At 36.2% G+C, this 18,635-nt stretch overlaps 1 protein-coding gene and 1 non-coding gene across 2 annotated transcripts; one reads left to right on the top strand and one right to left on the bottom strand.

The window, feature by feature from the left end:
* Positions 1-10,074: 10,074 nt before the first annotated feature.
* On the bottom strand, positions 10,075-10,872 carry LOC110918881. Its single transcript, XM_022163160.1, has 2 exons — positions 10,440-10,872; positions 10,075-10,352 (listed from the first exon to the last, which is right to left on the bottom strand). The coding sequence occupies exons 1-2, from the start codon at positions 10,870-10,872 to the stop codon at positions 10,075-10,077; spliced, it is 711 nt and encodes a 236-aa protein (XP_022018852.1).
* Positions 10,873-18,325: 7,453 nt separating this feature from the next.
* Positions 18,326-18,432, top strand: LOC118481413. The gene has a single exon (XR_004865620.1). It is a non-coding gene; the product is annotated as a small nucleolar RNA R71 (small nucleolar RNA).
* Positions 18,433-18,635: the final 203 nt, after the last annotated feature.

The following is an 18,635-nucleotide window of genomic DNA, read 5'->3' on the forward strand; positions in this document are numbered from 1 at the left end:
AATAGAAATAGGGCAAGGGTCTAGAACAACTCAGGTAGAAGTTGGAGAGAGTTCTAATCAAAACAAGAGAATTAATTTTCAAGAGCAGATAGATATTTTACTAGAAAAATGTGAGACTATACAACCTGCCAGTCCGGGTATTTTTACCTATCCTATCGAAAACCCAATCCCTATGAATTTTGCACCAACCATCACTGAACCAATAGTCCATGACCAACCTGTAGAAATGGAAGAATGGTGGACAAACGATTGGCAATTTCAAAATATTGTCAATAGCCCTTACTCGTTTCTTCCACAGTTCGACCCAGAACCCCTACCTAATCCACCAATGAGCAATGAAAACCTGGCTGAACTTCGCCATTTCGGTGAAGAGTTGATGGATGCAGGGAATAGAATTAGGGAAATAGGGGGACAGATTGCCTGGAAGTATGACGAGAGGGAACTCCGTTTCTAGAATGACAAATAGGAGGGTGGTAAAACTATCTTTGTATAATAGTAAAAGTAAATAGTGAAATCAGTTGTAACATAATGAATAAAACCTTGTAAAATATCGGTGTGTATTGATGCATACTATACTGATATGAAATGGAATCGAGAAATCAATAATTTTGGCTTTATGTGCTTTAAATTGTTTGAATTATTTGTATAAATTGCTAATTGCTAACTACTCCTAATAAAAATATCATCAGATGGCAAATAATGATAACGAACCAGTAAATGAAGTTAATCAATCAGAGCAACACCCAGAAGATCAATATATGACCAAACAAGATATTGAAAATATGGTTGCCCAAGGAATAGCCAACGCAATTCCAATGTTCGTTGCTGCTATGAAAAATCCAAACGATCCGCAACATATCGTTCCTAGTAAACATACTATCGAAGATAATTTCAGTAATAGTATAAACGGGGGCAATGATCATATAAATCATGACAATGAATCTCAGCACTCGCCGCGCCCTAAGAAACGAAAGGCTACAACACCTGGTTGCACTTTCAAAGAATTCCTTGCTTGTAAACCCGCTGAATTTGCAGGAAACGAAGGAGCAACTGCAACACTGCGATGGTTAGAGAAAACTGAAGCAGTAATTGCAATAAGTAAATGTGCTGAAGAAGATCAAGTCATGTATGCCTCAAACCTGTTTAAGGAAGGAGCACTAGAATGGTGGAACACAGTGATGCAGGCAAAAGGCAGACGGATGGCTTATGCTATGACTTGGGACGAATTTAAAAATCTTGTCGAAAGGAAATTCTGTCCTGAGTATGAGAAGGAACAGATGGCAAATAAGTTCCTAAATCATCGAATGACCGGGGTAGATTGTCGTGGTTATACTTCAACATTCTTCGAATATGCTAGGGTGGTACCAACACTGGCTTCGCCAGAACCGGTACTCATTTCTCGCTATATTTGGGGATTAATTAGCGAAATTCGCAATATCGTTAAAGCTGCGAGACCTCGCACTATTGACAATGCATTAGAATTAGCTAACACCTTAACGGATGAACTGATACGCACAAGGGACGAAGATAAGAAGAAGGAATTAGCTCAGAGAATTACCCAAGGATTTAGGATGGGTAATAGTAGTAATTCCAAGAAGAGAGGGACAGGACGATCTGCAACTGTGCCATTTTGCAAAATTTGCCGTAAGAACCATTTTGGAAGATGCAATAGAATTTGCAATTTTTGCAAAACAACAGGACATCGTGAGGAAAACTGCAGGAAGAAATCTGTAATTTGTTACCATTGTGGAGAAGCTGGCCATTTCAAAACTGAATGTCCTAAGTTAGTTAACCCAGTAGACAACAAACCCAAGGCAGCTGAAGGAACTACTAAAAAGAATGCCAGAGCTTTCCAACTGACTACTCAAGAAGCAGAACTCATTCCGGATGTGATCGCCGGTACGTTCTTAGTCCACAACGTCTATGCAAAAGTATTATTTGACTCTGGTGCAAACCAAAGTTTTATAAATACTTCATTCTGTCAAGCTCTTAAGTTACCATTAACTACCGTTAGGTAGATTTTTACAGTCGAAACTGCAGATGGGAATTCAGTCAAAATCAATCAGGTTTTGCAAAAAGTAGACATAGAACTTTTAGGTCATAAATTTACTGCAAACCTATTTCCTATGAAATTAGCTGAATTCGATGTTGTGTTAGGAATGGATTGGTTAATAGCCAACCATGCTCAAATCATCTGTGATAGAAACTCTATAGAAATTCAAGCACCTATGGGAGAAGTAATTAAGATTGTAGGAAATAAACCTCAGAAGCCATTAAAGTTCATATCAGTAATGAAAGTTGCTAATTATGAACGGAAACAGGGAATAGTATATATGATTTCAGTAATCATTTGTACTAAAGGAAAAGAACTTAAGGAAATCCCTGTAGTCTCAGAATACCCAGATGTATTTCCAGAAGATTTACCTGGATTACCACCAGATAGAGAGGTAGAATTTAGGATTCATCTAATTCCAGGAACTACACCGATAGCCAAAGCACCTTATCGATTAGCTCCTACCGAAATGCTAGAATTAAAGAAACAATTAGATGAATTTCTAAGCAAAGGATTTATACAACCTAGTTCATCCCCTTGGGGTGCACCAGTGTTGTTTGTGAAAAAAAAAAAGATGGATCAAGGAGAATGTGTATTGATTATAGAGAATTGAATAAGGTTACAATCAAGAATCGATACCCATTACCTAGGATTGATGATCTTTTCGATCAATTACAAGGAGCTAGGTATTTTTCTAAGATAGACTTAAGATCCGGATATCATCAATTGAAAGTTCAAGAAGAAGACATACCTAAAACTGCTTTTAGGACTAGGTATGGACATTATGAGTTTACAGTCATGCCCTTTGGATTAACTAATGCACCCGCAGCATTCATGGACATGATGAACAGGATCTGTAAACCATATTGGGATAAATTTGTAATTGTTTTCATAGACGATATACTTATTTATTCCAAAAGTCAAGCCGAGCATTGTCAGCATTTGCATGCACTCTTAACTTTGTTAAGAAAAGAAAAGTTGTATGCTAAATTCTCAAAGTGTGAATTTTGGCTACAAGAAGTGCAATTCTTAGGCCACATGGTGAATCACGAAGGTATACACGTAGATCCCGCTAAAATCGAAGCCATTACCAACTGGAAAGTTCCACAAACTGCAATGGAAATTAGAAGTTTTATAGGTTTAGCCGGTTATTATAGACGGTTTATTAAGGATTTTTCTAAGATAGTTGTACCCTTAACTAAGCTAACCTGTAAAGCCACTAAGTTTGAGTGGGGACCAAAGCAAGAAGAAGCCTTTAGAATTTTAAAGCAGAAATTAACCAATGCTCCAATCTTAGCTTTACCAGAAGGAACAGAAGATTTTGAAGTATATTGTGATGCTTCAAAATTAGGATATGGATGCGTGTTGATGCAACGCAAGAAGGTAATTGCGTATGCTTCCAGACAATTGAAAAAGCACGAAGAGAACTATACGACTCATGATTTAGAATTAGGAGCTATAGTTTTTGCCCTTAAGATTTGGAGACATTATCTGTATGGAAGTAAGTTTACTGTTTATACGGATCATAAGAGTTTAAGGTATATATTCGGGCAAAAAGAGTTAAACATGAGACAAAGAAGATGGATGGAAGTCCTGAGTGATTACGACTGTGATATTCAATATCACGAAGGAAAGGCCAACGTAGTAGCAGATGCCTTAAGTCATAAGTATCATGAAAAACAAAAGCGAGTCCGTGCTCTTAGAATAAATCTACAAGTAGATTTAATGGAACAATTGAAAGAAATTTAGGAAACGGCAATCAAGGACGATGCCGAAGGAATGAAAGGTTACCTAAAAGAATTGGAACAAGGAAATGATGGAATTTGGAAATTCCACAAAAGCAGAATTTGGGTACCTAAACAGGGAAATTTAAGATCAAAGATTTTAGAAGAAGCTCATAAATCTAGGTATACTGTACACCAAGGAAACAACAAAATGTACCAAGATTTAAGAAAGAATTTCTGGTGGATAGGAATGAAAAAGGATATAGCTGAATATGTATCTAAGTGTTTAACTTGTTTACAAGTTAAAGCCAAACACCAGAAACCCTCAGGTTTATTACAACAGTTAGAAATGCCTGTATGGAAATGGGAACTCATAACAATGGACTTTGTTACTAAGTTACCCAAAACCAGAAAAGGTAATGATGCAATTTGGGTAATCGTAGACCGATTAACCAAATCAGCTCATTTTCTACCAATAAAAGAAACCTTTAGCATGGAAAGATTAGCCAAGCTATATGTGGATGAAATAGTATCCTTACATGGAGTCCCGCTCTCCATTGTATCGGATAGAGATAGTCGTTTCACTTCCCGATTTTGGACAAGTTTTCAAACATCAATGGGAACCCGACTTAATTTAAGCACCGCATATCATCCACAGACCGACGGACAAAGTGAAAGGACGATCCAAACTCTGGAAGACATGCTCCGAGCATGTGTAATTGACTTTGGAGGTAATTGGGATAACCATTTACCATTAATTGAATTCTCTTATAACAATAGTTATCACTCAAGTATTGAAGTCGCTCCATTCGAGGCACTGTATGGACGCAAGTGCAGAACACCCGTATGTTGGGCAGAAATAGGAGAAAGTCAATTATCAGGTCCAGAAATTGTGCAAGAAACTACAGACAAGATCACTCAAATCAAGGAAAGATTGAAAACAGCCAGAGATCGTCAGAAGAGCTATGCAGACAATCGTCGCAAACCACTTGAATTCCAAATAGGAGATAAAGTACTACTGAAAGTATCCCCTTGGAAAGGAGTTGTAAGATTCGGTAAGAAAGGAAAACTGAGTCCCCGATATGTTGGACCATTTCCAGTGATTCAACGAATCGGACCAGTTGCTTATCGCTTACAGCTACCAGAAGAACTAGCTGGAGTACATGATGTATTTCATGTATCCAACCTTAAGAAATGTTTATCAGGTGAATCTCTGGTAGTACCCCTTCAAGACATAGAGGTAAATGAGAAACTGAAATTCATAGAAAAACCTTTACAAATAGAAGACCAGAAAATCAAGTTTCTCAAACACAAGCGACTTGTATTGGTAAAAGTCAAATGGAATTCCAAGAGAGGACCGGAATACACTTGGGAATTAGAGTCAGAAATGAAGCGCAAATATCCTCATCTATTCCAGTGAATCTCGAGGACGAGATTTTTCCTAAGGTGAGGAGGATGTAACAACTCTCATTAAAATTAATAATTAGAATGATAATTAGTCAATAAGGAAACCCTAATTGAGACACCCAAGTAATTCTGCACTAACCCTAAAATTTTCGAAACAATCGGAATCAGGATCAGGGCCCCTAAAACTCAGGGGGGGTTAAACCCTAATCGATATTATCCTTATTATACGTTGTCTGAATTGAATTTTATAAAACTGTCAACTCACCCAAGCTACTGGACACGAAACCTACCCTACCCTAAATTTGCATCTCAGGCGATACGCGGGAGGTTCCCCGAATTCTGCCGCGACACGCGGGAGAAGCCAATTTTCAGTATAAATAGAGGGCCTTGGGACTTGAAATTGGAAGTTAAAACGTCGTCCAAACGCTTTCTGTACGACGAATTATCACAATTATACTACAACTACACACACACTGTTATCGAGGTGCTGCCGCGGAACAGGGTAATTACTCGATCGCTATTACGATTCAGTTTCCGGGATCAATATATCCAAAGAATGTCTAAGTGCCGCCCACATTGGGTTATGCTTTGTCCTTTGTCGATAATTCGATAAATGAGTTGAAGTATTATACTTTGTCGTTTGTCATTTTGATAAACGAGTTGAAGTATTGCACTTTGTCATTCATTGTGAGAATTTGATCTCGTAAGTTATCGTAACTGCTGTATTGATCACTAACCCTGTTTTGTGTGCATTATTGTGAAATTAGGTTAACAGGGCTAAAATCCTATTCTATCCGTAGTAAATCTGCAATGTGAGTTATTCTTCTTTTATAAACTCTTTTCTCACCGTTTGTGAGTTGTTAACTATTTTACAATACTCCAAATTCATTTTTCCGAGATTATAATACCAGTGATTAAGTTGATGTAATCACCAAATTACAGCCAGTATGTGGGGTATTGTGCACATTACTACAGTTTAAATCATTTTAGGTGGGCGAACCTAATTTAGTTGATTTACGTCATTCATTGGGGCAGCCAATGGTGATATGACCACTGTTACAGATCCGGTCGAGTGACAAATGCTGTGGGTAGTTGGTTGATATCAGAAACATGCGTAAAAGATCTTAACACTGTGAATAATCATAAAATGTGTCATTTTCAGTAACTAGAATAATTCACTCAGTATTTCCCGCTGACAAAATCTTTTTCAAACATGTTTCAGGTAATCTGCTGTAAATCAGGAAAAGTGCTGAGGAGCATTTCAAGCTTAAAATAGTGGCTCAGTATAAAATAAAGAAAGATGTTTTGAAATAAGAATTTATCACTAAACTTATGTATTGTAAATTATCGGGGTTTCATCCCGAATTGTGAAATAAAAATAATCGGGAAAAGTTTTAGCTTTACAACGATCCTGACGTTAAAAATTTCCGCTGCTAAACTCAATTAAACAAATATCACGGGGTTTCTGTCCCGCGGCTCCGGAAACGGGTCAAACCGGGTCGGGGGCCGTGACAGCTACCGAGCTCTGGTCTATCCAATCTAGTTACAAGACGCGATACAAGACGAAGTCGACAGACATATGCGCCAACAGGTAAAATGTCAAGTTTTGGAAGTTGAGGGTTTAAAGTGCAAACGAGAAGGTAAGTTAGTTTAAGTGTGTTCAGGTGTTTTTATGATTTTTAAGGTGTTCTACCACCAATACAAGCTTAATATCATAAAAACATCACTTCTAGTCAAGTTTTGATGTTTCGGGTAGTGTCCGGTTGTTCGTTTCGTTACGGTTCGTTAAAGTGCTAAATTGCGCAGTTTCACTAAGTATGAAGCACCTTTTGTGGCAGTTTCAATTCCCGGCACTTTGTAAGTTATTCTGGACACTAAATCATAATCTATGCATGATATTTTGTTGTTTATAGCTGAATTATGCAGAATTCAACATTTTAGGTAAGTTTCGGGTGTCTTTTAGTGCATAGTTTAGCTTCCGGAAAGTTTATATGTTAACCCTTGTATCCATACTTGGGTTTTAATGTATTTTAGATGTTGGACTTATCCCTAGGCCCTAATTCTATTGTCTGGCTGCTTTCTACAGAATTGCTGACACAGTGTGTCTTACCGGTGAGTTTACTAGTCTTTCTTACGCAACGCTTAAAGTAATGCACACAGCAATATTTGAAGTACAAAACATGCATGAATTCATATGTATAGTAAGTAATCAGACAATGTTGACGTTTAAGCACATAATTGCAGATAATAAATAATAATTAAATAGTACGGAAATTACCAGTTTTGTGCCAGTTGTCACAATGCGACTCAATATTTGTCATGTCAGATTATTCTATTCGGGTCGTATAATGTTATACAGCCCATATATAGCGTGTTAAATTAAGATTTTAGGGTGTGCCTTTATTAGGTCTCTAGTTAAATTCTTAATTTGATATTTCCTTAAGAAAAAATAACGTGATGTATAATTTTGAGTAAAAAAACTAGTGGAATTAAATATATAGAGAAAAAACTATTGAAGTTGATTACTCTTTTCCATTTTCAGACACTTTTCACCTCCTATAAATGACAATCTTGTTATCAGGATACTTAGGGTGGGCACGTGACGGTTGCAAGTGATGCTCCGTGATGCACCACCGTAATGGGTGTATCACTTGGTTGGTGATGGCGATCGAAATTGTGATGAGTATCCTGGTGTAATAGTTTCTGTTGTGTGTGTGGGTTTGAATTTGATATTGAGGTATTAAGTTGTGATTGGGTGAGGTATTTATTAAGAAACAAAAATAAGTGAGTGATTGAATATGAAGACCATTGCAAGTGAGATAGAGTGAAATGTGATAAACTGTGATAAAATGAGGTGTTAAATAATGATTTGAGTTAATTGCCCGGATAGTCCCTGGGGTTTCACGTTTAGTCCCCACCTTTTGAAAATAACAGGTTTGCTCCCTATGGTTTGTCATATTGTTACTCGGATTGTCCCCTGACGTTTACTCAGGGGACTATCCGAGTAACAAAATGACAAACCATAGGGAGCATATCTGATATTTCCAAACTAACTGACATCTACTCAGGGGACTATCTGAGAAACAAAATAACAAACCATAGGGAGCATACCTGCGATTTTCAAATGGTGGGGACTAAACGGAAAAAAACGTGAAACCACAGGGACCATTCGGGCAATTAACTCTAATGATTTGGTATAATGGTGTGATGGAGTGTGATGAGTGATAACCACTCTTATACCCTTAAAGCGAACTTAGTCAACCACTAGCATATATAGTGTGAAATGGTATAAAATTATTCGTGTTCTAGCTTTTCACACAGAATTCACTTGTACGTATTTCATATTTCTCTATTATTAGGGATCTTATAATATTGTTGTTGATACATGTTTAATGGCATCCATATAGGACTTGCATATTAAGTACGATGATGATGACCTGCTTGCAATTTGGAACCAAGTAATTATATTTAGTGCGTACATGATCAACCTGTTAATATATTTTAGTTAAAGCTGAAGATTTCATTCAATGGGACCATTTTCAATTCTAGAAAGTAGCGTCCACGTACTTATATGCTGTATACAGATATGGAATGATTCGTCAAACTAATTAATTAATTGGTTAAAGCTGAAATTTCCATTAAATGGTACCATTTCCTATTCTTTGATTTTTGGTGCTTGAAGTCATGATATTTATTGGTAAATATTAATTAAATTAACAATGTTCGAAGTTGCCGCTATGCGGTATGATAGAGACCTATTTTTGGAGGATAATCTACCACGTAGGTGTTACGTCATAGTTCTTTGAGGATGTCCTTCAGAAACATTGGAAATGGAAGATGAGTCTACCCCACTAACTTTATTTATTTAATTTTTTAACTTCATCTACTTTTTTAACATTTATTAAATAAGATATAAAAATAAATTCATTAATATTAAAAAACCAAATATTACATAAGTTAAAAAAAAACATAACCTAAAAAAATAAAAATCCTAAGAATTTTCATACTTTTTCATGATTCTTTCTTGCATTTTTTTTAAAGTAGCTCGTTTTTCTTTGGGATAATTTTCCATTAAATGGTACCATTTCCTATTCTTTGATTTTTGGTGCTTGAAGTCATGATATTTATTGGTAAATATTAATTAAATTAACAATGTTCGAAGTTGCCGCTATGCGGTATGATAGAGACCTATTTTTGGAGGATAATCTACCACGTAGGTGTTACGTCATAGTTCTTTGAGGATGTCCTTCAGAAACATTGGAAATGGAAGATGAGTCTACCCCACTAACTTTATTTATTTAATTTTTTAACTTCATCTACTTTTTTAACATTTATTAAATAAGATATAAAAATAAATTCATTAATATTAAAAAACCAAATATTACATAAGTTAAAAAAAAACATAACCTAAAAAAATAAAAATCCTAAGAATTTTCATACTTTTTCATGATTCTTTCTTGCATTTTTTTTTTAAAGTAGCTCGTTTTTCTTTGGGATAATTTTCAACATCGACTGTCATTATATCCCATTCTTTTAGTTCGTTTTTTTCTTTGTTTAGCCGAACCTTTTCTTCCGCCACGCGTTCCTTCGCCTTTGCCTTTTAGGCCGTGACCTCCGTGTACGCTTTGAATTGGGCCATAAACGCCTCCATCTTCGGATCACCCCCCTTTGTGGCTTTTTTTGTAGCTGTCTCCTTTATTGATTTGTCCCGGCCCGAGGGACGTTCCTCCTCTCGTTCGGCGTACATTCCTTCGTCAAATTCGGGCTCGTCGTTTATATTAATTTGACATCTTGCGTCTGAGCCCTTGCCACTAAAACTACCGGTCTCCGAGGTTTTTTGTCGTTTAGCATCTCAACATCATTTGGAACCGGCGCCCACTTGTTGGACGTTCATAAAACTTCCCAAGCCCGAATGTGTGGGAAAGCGGATTTATGCGACGATTCGTATTTATCCATCGCCGCTTTGACAACATCTTTATCGTTCATCCTACTACGGCGATGACTTGTATATAAATTGTTATATTTCGCCGCAAACCGGTTCACAATCGGATTCATCTTTCGCCACTTCGAATATATCGAGTCGACATCGCGATAATGTCGTTGTTCCATGATCGCAAGGAACTTTGATAATGTCGCTTTCCAAAACCCTTCGCCGGTTTGGTTGTTACCTATATTTAACAAAAGTATATATTAAAAAATTAAAATTTCTATTGAAAAGTATATATTAAAAAAAATTAAAATTTAACTTTACATACCGACAACGGGGTGTGTGGATGTGCTAATATACGCCTGCGCTAAGGCCTCATCCTCGATCCTCGTCCACGGTTTTGGCTTCGGTTTCGAAGGTTGATTTTGGTCAACCGCCACTTGCTTTCCTTTTTTGCGTTTAGAAGATTGGGGTTTCGTCTCTGGAACGACTTCAATGTCGCCTTCAACGGGTTGTAGTGGTTGAGAAGATTCAACGGGTTGTGGTTGTTGAGATTGTACTTGCATCTTGAACGGGTTTCGCATCATCATGTTTTGTAATGCTTGCATTTGTGGCATATTCGAAAAAGCGTTCGAAGATTGTTGAAAACTCGCAAAAGCTTTGACAGAAAATTGCGAGAAAGCGTTCGAGAACATTGAAGGATAGTAGCTGGGCACCGAAAAAACGTTCGGGTTTGGGTTGTTCGGGTTGTATGGATCCATTGTAAAAAGTAAAAGAATATTTATACAAAAGTAAAAGAGTTTATAAAAAGTTGAGAGAGAGATGAGGTTGAAGTAGGTAAAAAATGGGGTATTTGGGTTGTATTTATAAAAAAAAATTGATGTTTTTGGGTTTTTTTTTTGAAAAAGGGTCGTTACTTTTTGAAAAGGTAAATTAAATTTTTTTTTTCTAACGGTAAAAAGCCCCAAATGATCATATTTTCTCAGATTTAAAATACTAGGCAACTCAGTATTTTATTTTAGCACCTAAATACAATGTAGTATTTTTATGTGAGAATAAATATAGTTTTATAATAGAAGATAAATTCTCATTAATTTTGACAACGTAGTATTTTTATGTGAGAATAAATATAGTTTTATAATAGAAGATAAATTCTCATTAAGTTTGACAAACATGTGATGAGACATTTTCAAACCATGTAAAAGTGCGTAGTATAAGACATCTAGACTTAAAACTAATATGAGATCATGCATTTGTATGGGGTACAAGGATCCAGGGCTATAGTTATAGGAAGAAAAGAGTATTTCATTCCTAAGTAAGTTCTCAACTAGGTACTTTTGTATAGTGTTTAAATTACTTGCTGAGCTATATGTATTATATGTATTATAATGTGACAACTGAACCAGGGCTATGACCCTAGGCATGTGATGGTAACGACAATGACAAATGTGTATAGCGTATTGATAAGTCCATTTAGCCAATATTGTTATGTATACCTTGTACTAGTGTGAATTTGAAGTGAACCGCGTGAAAGAGAGACAAATAGCACATAGTATGTGTTAATATAAATATGAGTAGCATGTCCCAAGGGACATAGTGTGTGGTGGTAAGGTTTCTCCTCTCAATTCAAGAGATTGGGGGTTCAAATTATGAAATGTGCAGGTATATGAGTTTTGAGAAGGTTAGTTTGTTGTTAAAAAATATCAACAAGTCAACTATGAGATATTTGTTTATGATCATCTTAAACCCATTGTGACATATTTGACTAGTAAAATTGCTTAAATAATTTTATGTAAGTAATGTTAATCAGTTACTTACCAATTTTCAATAGTAACACTACTAGAAAAGTGCCCATTTTACTACGGAATTTTGCTACGGAAAAAAATGCGTCACAAATTGTGACAAACTAGTAAATAGACCCGCGCTTCGCAGCGGATTTGGCGATGTTTAAGTTATGCTGTGTTAGGTATTGATTCAAGCTACGGAGCAACGTTAAATAACTTCTATTCATTTCAACAACACACGAATACGGGCTAACATCACTGATGTAAGCCATTAACAACTTAATTGATGATATTTTATTCAATTTGAACTGATGTTGTAGTCTGAGCGAGCATCAACAAGATCAGGCAAAATGAAGGCTAAAGGCTCATTAGCCACGGTTGCACCAACTGTCAAGACAACTCTATCAGGGTTGAATTTTGCTTTACCTCCCCTCACTTGTTTCATGAAACCTGCCATTGTCAAAAACAATCAAGTATCAAAATTTCGACCTTCTGGATCACTGTTAAGTACATATGAGAATTTGGGTTTGTACATTTATGTAAAAAGGTTGTACTTTCTAAAAGATATAATCCCATGATAATCTTGAAATAAAGCATTATCTGTAAACCCAAAACTCTTCGGCCCCAGTTTGCTCCTTCAAGATTTGCCTCCAAATATTCTTCAAGCATATCAAAGCTTACTTGATTTTCTACTAATCCCATCTGAATGACCCTAGAAAAAAATATGTGTTTTATGATAAGTGTCTTGATCATAAGTCTTTAGGACAATTTTGCTTAAAACAAATACTGAACAATTAGTATACCAGCAATTTAAAACTTTAAATTACGATTCAAGGGTTAACAGGACAAACCTAATATCCGAGCCAAGCTCTAACACACTTGGACTTGCATGAAAGTTGAAAATACTTCTTCGGGTCAATTGGTTCGTAGTCCGCCCTATTATAAAAAGTATTCAACAAAAAGTAATATTAAATATTTTACTAATTAATATTTATTTAATTTGGTTATTACGCAATCGTATTTAATTTTTTTATTGGCTTCGTTAGCTTTATAATGCATCTCAAAATTGCCACAAATTCGCCTTAACCTTTACTTCGACCAGTTGTGGTTACGGGAAGGTGTTGATCCAACCTTATCTAATGACCAACAACCTTGTGAGATGACGATTCGGATCTATATCCATACGCATCACATTGAAATGTGTAGTAACAACAATTCTAATGTATATCTCACCGGTGCTTAAATATACGTTGATACTCTCGCTACTTGCCTAACCTTAATCACATGAGTATCTGACTATCATGAACATAGCCATGTCATTTATTTATCAGGAATATTACACATGACTACAGACTATGTAATAAATACGACATAGTTGTGCACCTGGTTTATTTTCTAATATTACAATCACCATCTCTTGCAAATTATCCAAGATTTTCTTCCACTGTTAAAGAAGCACAGAGTATGCGGTAAAACATCAAATTCTATAATACTTCCTAAACACATAACCAAGATTCATTTCCTAAGCATCTAACTTGCCAGAAACCAGTGTTGCTCACGTCGTCGTAAACGAAGCAATATGGTTGGAACTTACCACACTGTTGGTACCACGGCGTTTGCCGATCTACACCTAAACGGGACATGCACGACAGATATAACTCACCGGAGTTCTGCTGGAACCCTAGGCGCTACCGGTAACATCGGCACCATCATGGTCTGCTTTGGTTTGAGTCCATCATATCAGCCTCTGGTGACTATCACACCCGTGTCCGGTGGAACAAAGGGGTAGAAGACAAAGATGGTCACCGAAACAGGGTTGCAAGGCGACGGCACCGGATCCCCTTCCGTTTTCTCTCTCTCTCTCTCTCTCTCTCTCCTGAACTTGAGTCTAATCATCCTCAACATAAATGAAATTAGATGAAGAAATGCAAATGGATTTGAATATCGTCGTTCCGTCTCTCTCAATTGAACCAAAAAGAATGGTGGTAGTACCGTAAATAAGTTCCAAAGTTTGCCCAAATGTTGTACTAAATGTTGTACTGTTCACAAGAATCAACATCAATTGTTATTATATAAATTTGTGACGCATTTATGACGACAATAAAAACCCAAATATTTGTAACAAATTTGCTACACAATAGTGACAAAAACCATAAACATCTAATTTTGTCACAGTTTTGTTGTAAATTTGTCAGATATTTTTTTTAATATATCGACTAATTAGTTAATCTACCATTTTAAATACATATTACTACTTTGTGACGTATTTCCTACGAAAACCAATTAACTTATTGTAATTTCAAGTATTCCGTTACGAATGCGTTATAATTTGTGACACATTTATAACAGAGAACCTTCCATTCATTAATTAGTTTTCTTATTCCCACATCATACACACCCAAGAGACCTTTTAAGCTAATTAATTCGAAGACCTTTTGCTATCTTTTAGGCATATCAAATCTATATTTTTCTGGTTCTTTTTCGGTTGCCACAACGAGTGTTGTTACCATAACGAATTGAACCGACACTCACCAAGTTTCCGACGCGTAGCGCGGGTAAATCCCACTAGTTTTAATTAGATACAAAACATCTATATACATCAAAGCATAAATAACAAATAAATACATATAAAAAGATAGAATTATTGGATTTTATCACCCCCAACTATCGACCTTTGGCCGTTGCCACCCCCAACTAACACTTTGACACCCGGCACCCCCAACTTGACTTTTTGTTTGTGCTGGCACCACTCAGTTAAATCTTTACTAACTAAGTTTGTATTTTATCCGAAGTGGCACATAATTAATAAATTGGACCTGATTACGTGACGAATGATGTGTCACTAACCTTCATCTCTTCTTTATAACATCAGACAATAAAACAAACAGTATAGGGTCACTAACCTTCATCTCCTTCTTTATAACACCAGACAATAAAACAAACAGTGTAGGGGTAAAATTATAACTTTACCATTTCCTTTTCATCATCACCGGATGTAGACCATACACAGTAACCCTTACACGCACTCAAACCCTAAGCGTCTTCTCCAATCAATCTCTCAAATCACAATCGTTTTCTGCATCAAATTCCTCAAAATCATCATGTTCTATGCTCTATTTCAGATCACCTATAGATCAGTTTGTTGATAATTTCAAATTTCGGATAACTCAAACCCTAAATAACTGCCACCACCGCAACCACTGCTTCCGCGGTGCATGGCGGACTCAGTAGACAGAGCTTCGCCGGATTCATGGGAGGTTGCCGACGTAGATGCCGCCGTGAGCAGGTTAATGCTCTCTTCGAAGCGCGAAAGCAACAATTCATCGCCTAATTTGACTACTGGTTCTTCGTCGGAGATTAATTCGGATTTGTTAGCTCCAGTGAGGTCGTCGTCTGGTGGTGTGTTGGAGGATTTGATGAATACTGTTGATCAGTTTCTTCGAGGATCAGTTTCCGCCTAGTGAACTGCGAGAAGAAGGTTTTGCTCTTCGCGAATGGAGGAGGTGAGGTTTTTGACTTTTAGGTCTCTGGATCTGAGTGTTTTTAATGTGATTTTGTGTTTGATTTGGTGTAGATCGTTGATTAGTTAATTGATTAGGTTAAATTGCTTCAGATCTGATTGGAGTTGTTGAACGCGATTTAGGTTTATGATCTTATTGTATTGATCTTTGTTGCATTTATGTTTGGCAATTGAGTTGTATTGAGATTTGAGAACTGGATTTATAGGAAGTGTGTGTGGTTTGTTCTACCTAGGTTTAGAGGGAGTTATATGCTTACTGTGATGATAGAGCTATTAGGTTAAGGGACTGATCAATATATTTTGGAAGATGGTGAAAATTGTGTGTTGGTGATCTTAATATACATAAGGTTACATATTTTGCATGTTCAAAGGTTATGTATGCAGCTTGATCTTGATTATAGTATTTGGATTTATAGGAAGTGAAAGACTACATATAGAATAATGGTAGGTTAAAGACCATGAGATGATGAGAGAAGGCTATAATTCATGGAAGGTTTTGTAAATGGAGCTATACTGCTTGCAAGTTTCAACATACCTTATTATGATGTGTGACTTATGAAAACAACAAGTTTTTCATCAATTAGGTTTAAATACAGATCACACTTGTAGAAGTGAATGTAAATATTATAACCTTTAGGGTGCTTACTCAAGTGACAACGTTGTGTGCGTAGGGGTCAGTAGGTCACAGATAACTGATACCTCATGGTCTCTCATTTAAGAGTGAGAATTGAATATCGTACATTCCTAATGCTTAAACTTAACGTGTTTGGTCCTTTTTATTTTGATGCAGTCCCTCATATTACCTCATGGTCTCTCATTTAAGAGTGAGAATTGAATATCGTACATTCCTAATGCTTAAACTTAATGCGTTTGGTCCTTTTTATTTTGATGTTGTCCCTCGTATTACCAGCTTTATTTTTTTTGAGAATCAATGGGAGTAAGACCATAACCACACAGGTAAGTTCTAAGACATTTATAACATGATTTTTGGCGGATATCGTGAATCAACTTTAAAAAATGAACAATCTCTCTTGTCCGCGTGGTTCTACTTATTACTTAAGATAAATAAATGTCATGAATGATTGTCGAGAGGCATAAAGCCAAGCCGCTTTTTGATTTAAGACAATTTTTAAACAAGTGATCAGTTTTCTTTAAGTATGCAATTTGAGAGAAACCCCTTGAAAGAGAAACTAGTGTAAAAGAAGACGACAGAAATTGGCGCAATTGGAGGTAAATCTATATCTAATAAACTCGATTTTAGTTAATTGATATTTTGTTATATCTTGAGTTTCATGGGTCTCCTCTTTTGTAGCTACACGGTTTGTAAACAGTTGGTTCACGGCGAAGCGCGGGATACATTTACTTGTCCTGTTCTAATTTAGGCTTGGTTTGGGTTTTGGTGTCTTATGTTCTTATATGGCGTGTTCTCTCTGCTGTTGTGTTTTTAAAATATTTTTTTTTCTTTATCGATTTAGGTACAACCTTAAGAAGCTAACTTGCGAAGAGGGAAGCAGAAGATTATTGAGAGGTTGAATGCTTTGAATGCTCACGCAAATGATAATGATGATTCAAACAAAGATTGGTGATTTTTGAAGTTTGTTAAATGATTTTAGTATGTGGTTTAAACATATTCGAAGTATGTTGAATTTAAAACAGTTTTTGTAAATTTTTCATGATTTTTTTGGTAATCTTTTAGATAGAAAACTGGATTTCTCGATTTAATTTTTTTTAATTTTTTATATTTATTTTAATTATTCCGTCACAGATGCGTTACAAGTTATTTTAGTTTTACGTTACAATTGCGTTGCAAAACTTTAAATTGGATAATTAGGATTGCTTAGGAAATGCGTCACAAATTTCTAACGCCATATTTTTGTCGGAAATGTGTTATAAATTGTGTAGTAGATGCGTAGCAAATGGTTTCCGACGGGGCTTTTTCCAACATCAAGGTTTTGTTACGCATTTGTGACAGAAAACCTTGTTAAAAAATTCCAAATTTCTAGTTGTGTAAATATGGTTAATCTTTGCCAGGTGTAAGGTCGTAAACCCTAGAGACCTCAGAGTTGGATCTTAAGGATCAAAACATAATTTTTAAACTGAAAATATTCATCAAATAGCAATGGAAACATCAATTCATCCTATACAACAAGTCAACAAATTTTTAATAAATCAATTATCAAACAAATAGGTCATCTAAGGTCAACGTGATGTAAGTCTTTTGAGTAGGGTAGCCTTCATTCCATGTCTCGTGGCGTCCTATCAAGTCTAAATACTTGTCAACCTAAAATGCATGCTAAAACATCAACTATATGCTGAGTGAGTTTTAGTTTAAGGTAAAAGCATCAAGACAGCATTTTAGGTAAAAACAAGTATAAAATTTGTATTAAATCGTACTATACATCAATCATGCATGTAATCGTCAATGTAAACATGCAGTTGTGAATTGAGCTCCGTTATCAACTATTGGACACTTAGCCAAGCAGGCTTATGCGGACATAAGACTCCATCATTACGTGCTATGCAATCGCGCAAATAGGTTCCATCAATAATGATAACAGTGAATGTTAGTCGTCAATCGTTATTGTCAGCCATTATACATTTAAGATTTACTTCAAATCTATCTAAAGGACATATATTTAAGATAGCATTCATATCAGCCCAAAATAGTAAAAATTGTAAAAGTGGGCTTGCAAAGAGGTGCTTTCGTCAACCTTATGGGCACCCGGGGCAATAGATTTTGTGCCTCGGGGAGTGTGCCACTGAAAATTGGCTTGAGCAATTTCCTCAATTTGATTGTAAATTTCATTTGGGCGACGATTACCTAAAAGTTCCCCGGAGCTAGAGTCAAGTGTTTGTCTTGTGTGTGGTAACAACCCATTATAGAAAGTGGATACTTGTTGCCATACCGCAAGACCATGATGAGGACACTTTCTCAGTAGCTCCTTGAACCTTTCCCAAGTATCATATAAGGATTCCCCGTTCTCTTGTGAGTATGTATTAATTTCAATCATTAATTTAGCCGTTTTAGCAGGAGCGATATACTTATACAAAAACTTTTGTGCTAGTTCATCCCAGGTGTTTACCGAACCAACTGGGAGGGTGTTAAGCGAAGCCTTAGCTTGGTCTTTTAGTGAAAACGGAAACATTCGGTGGCGGATAGCGTCATTTGATGCTCCGTTGATCCGAAAAGTATCACATATTTCGAAAAAGTTGGTAATAT

The sequence above is a fragment of the Helianthus annuus genome, chromosome 8 (assembly GCF_002127325.2).
Source record: "Helianthus annuus cultivar XRQ/B chromosome 8, HanXRQr2.0-SUNRISE, whole genome shotgun sequence".
Lineage (NCBI taxonomy): Eukaryota > Viridiplantae > Streptophyta > Magnoliopsida > Asterales > Asteraceae > Helianthus > Helianthus annuus.

Bases quoted from the DNA above. Each gene is read 5' to 3' on its own strand.
- LOC110918881 (XM_022163160.1), bottom strand. From the start codon at position 10,872: ATGGATCCATACAACCCGAACAACCCAAACCCGAACGTTTTTTCGGTG. The intron at 10,353-10,439 runs GTATGTAAAGTT...TGTTAAATATAG, and splicing joins ATCCACACACCCCGTTGTCG to GTAACAACCAAACCGGCGAA.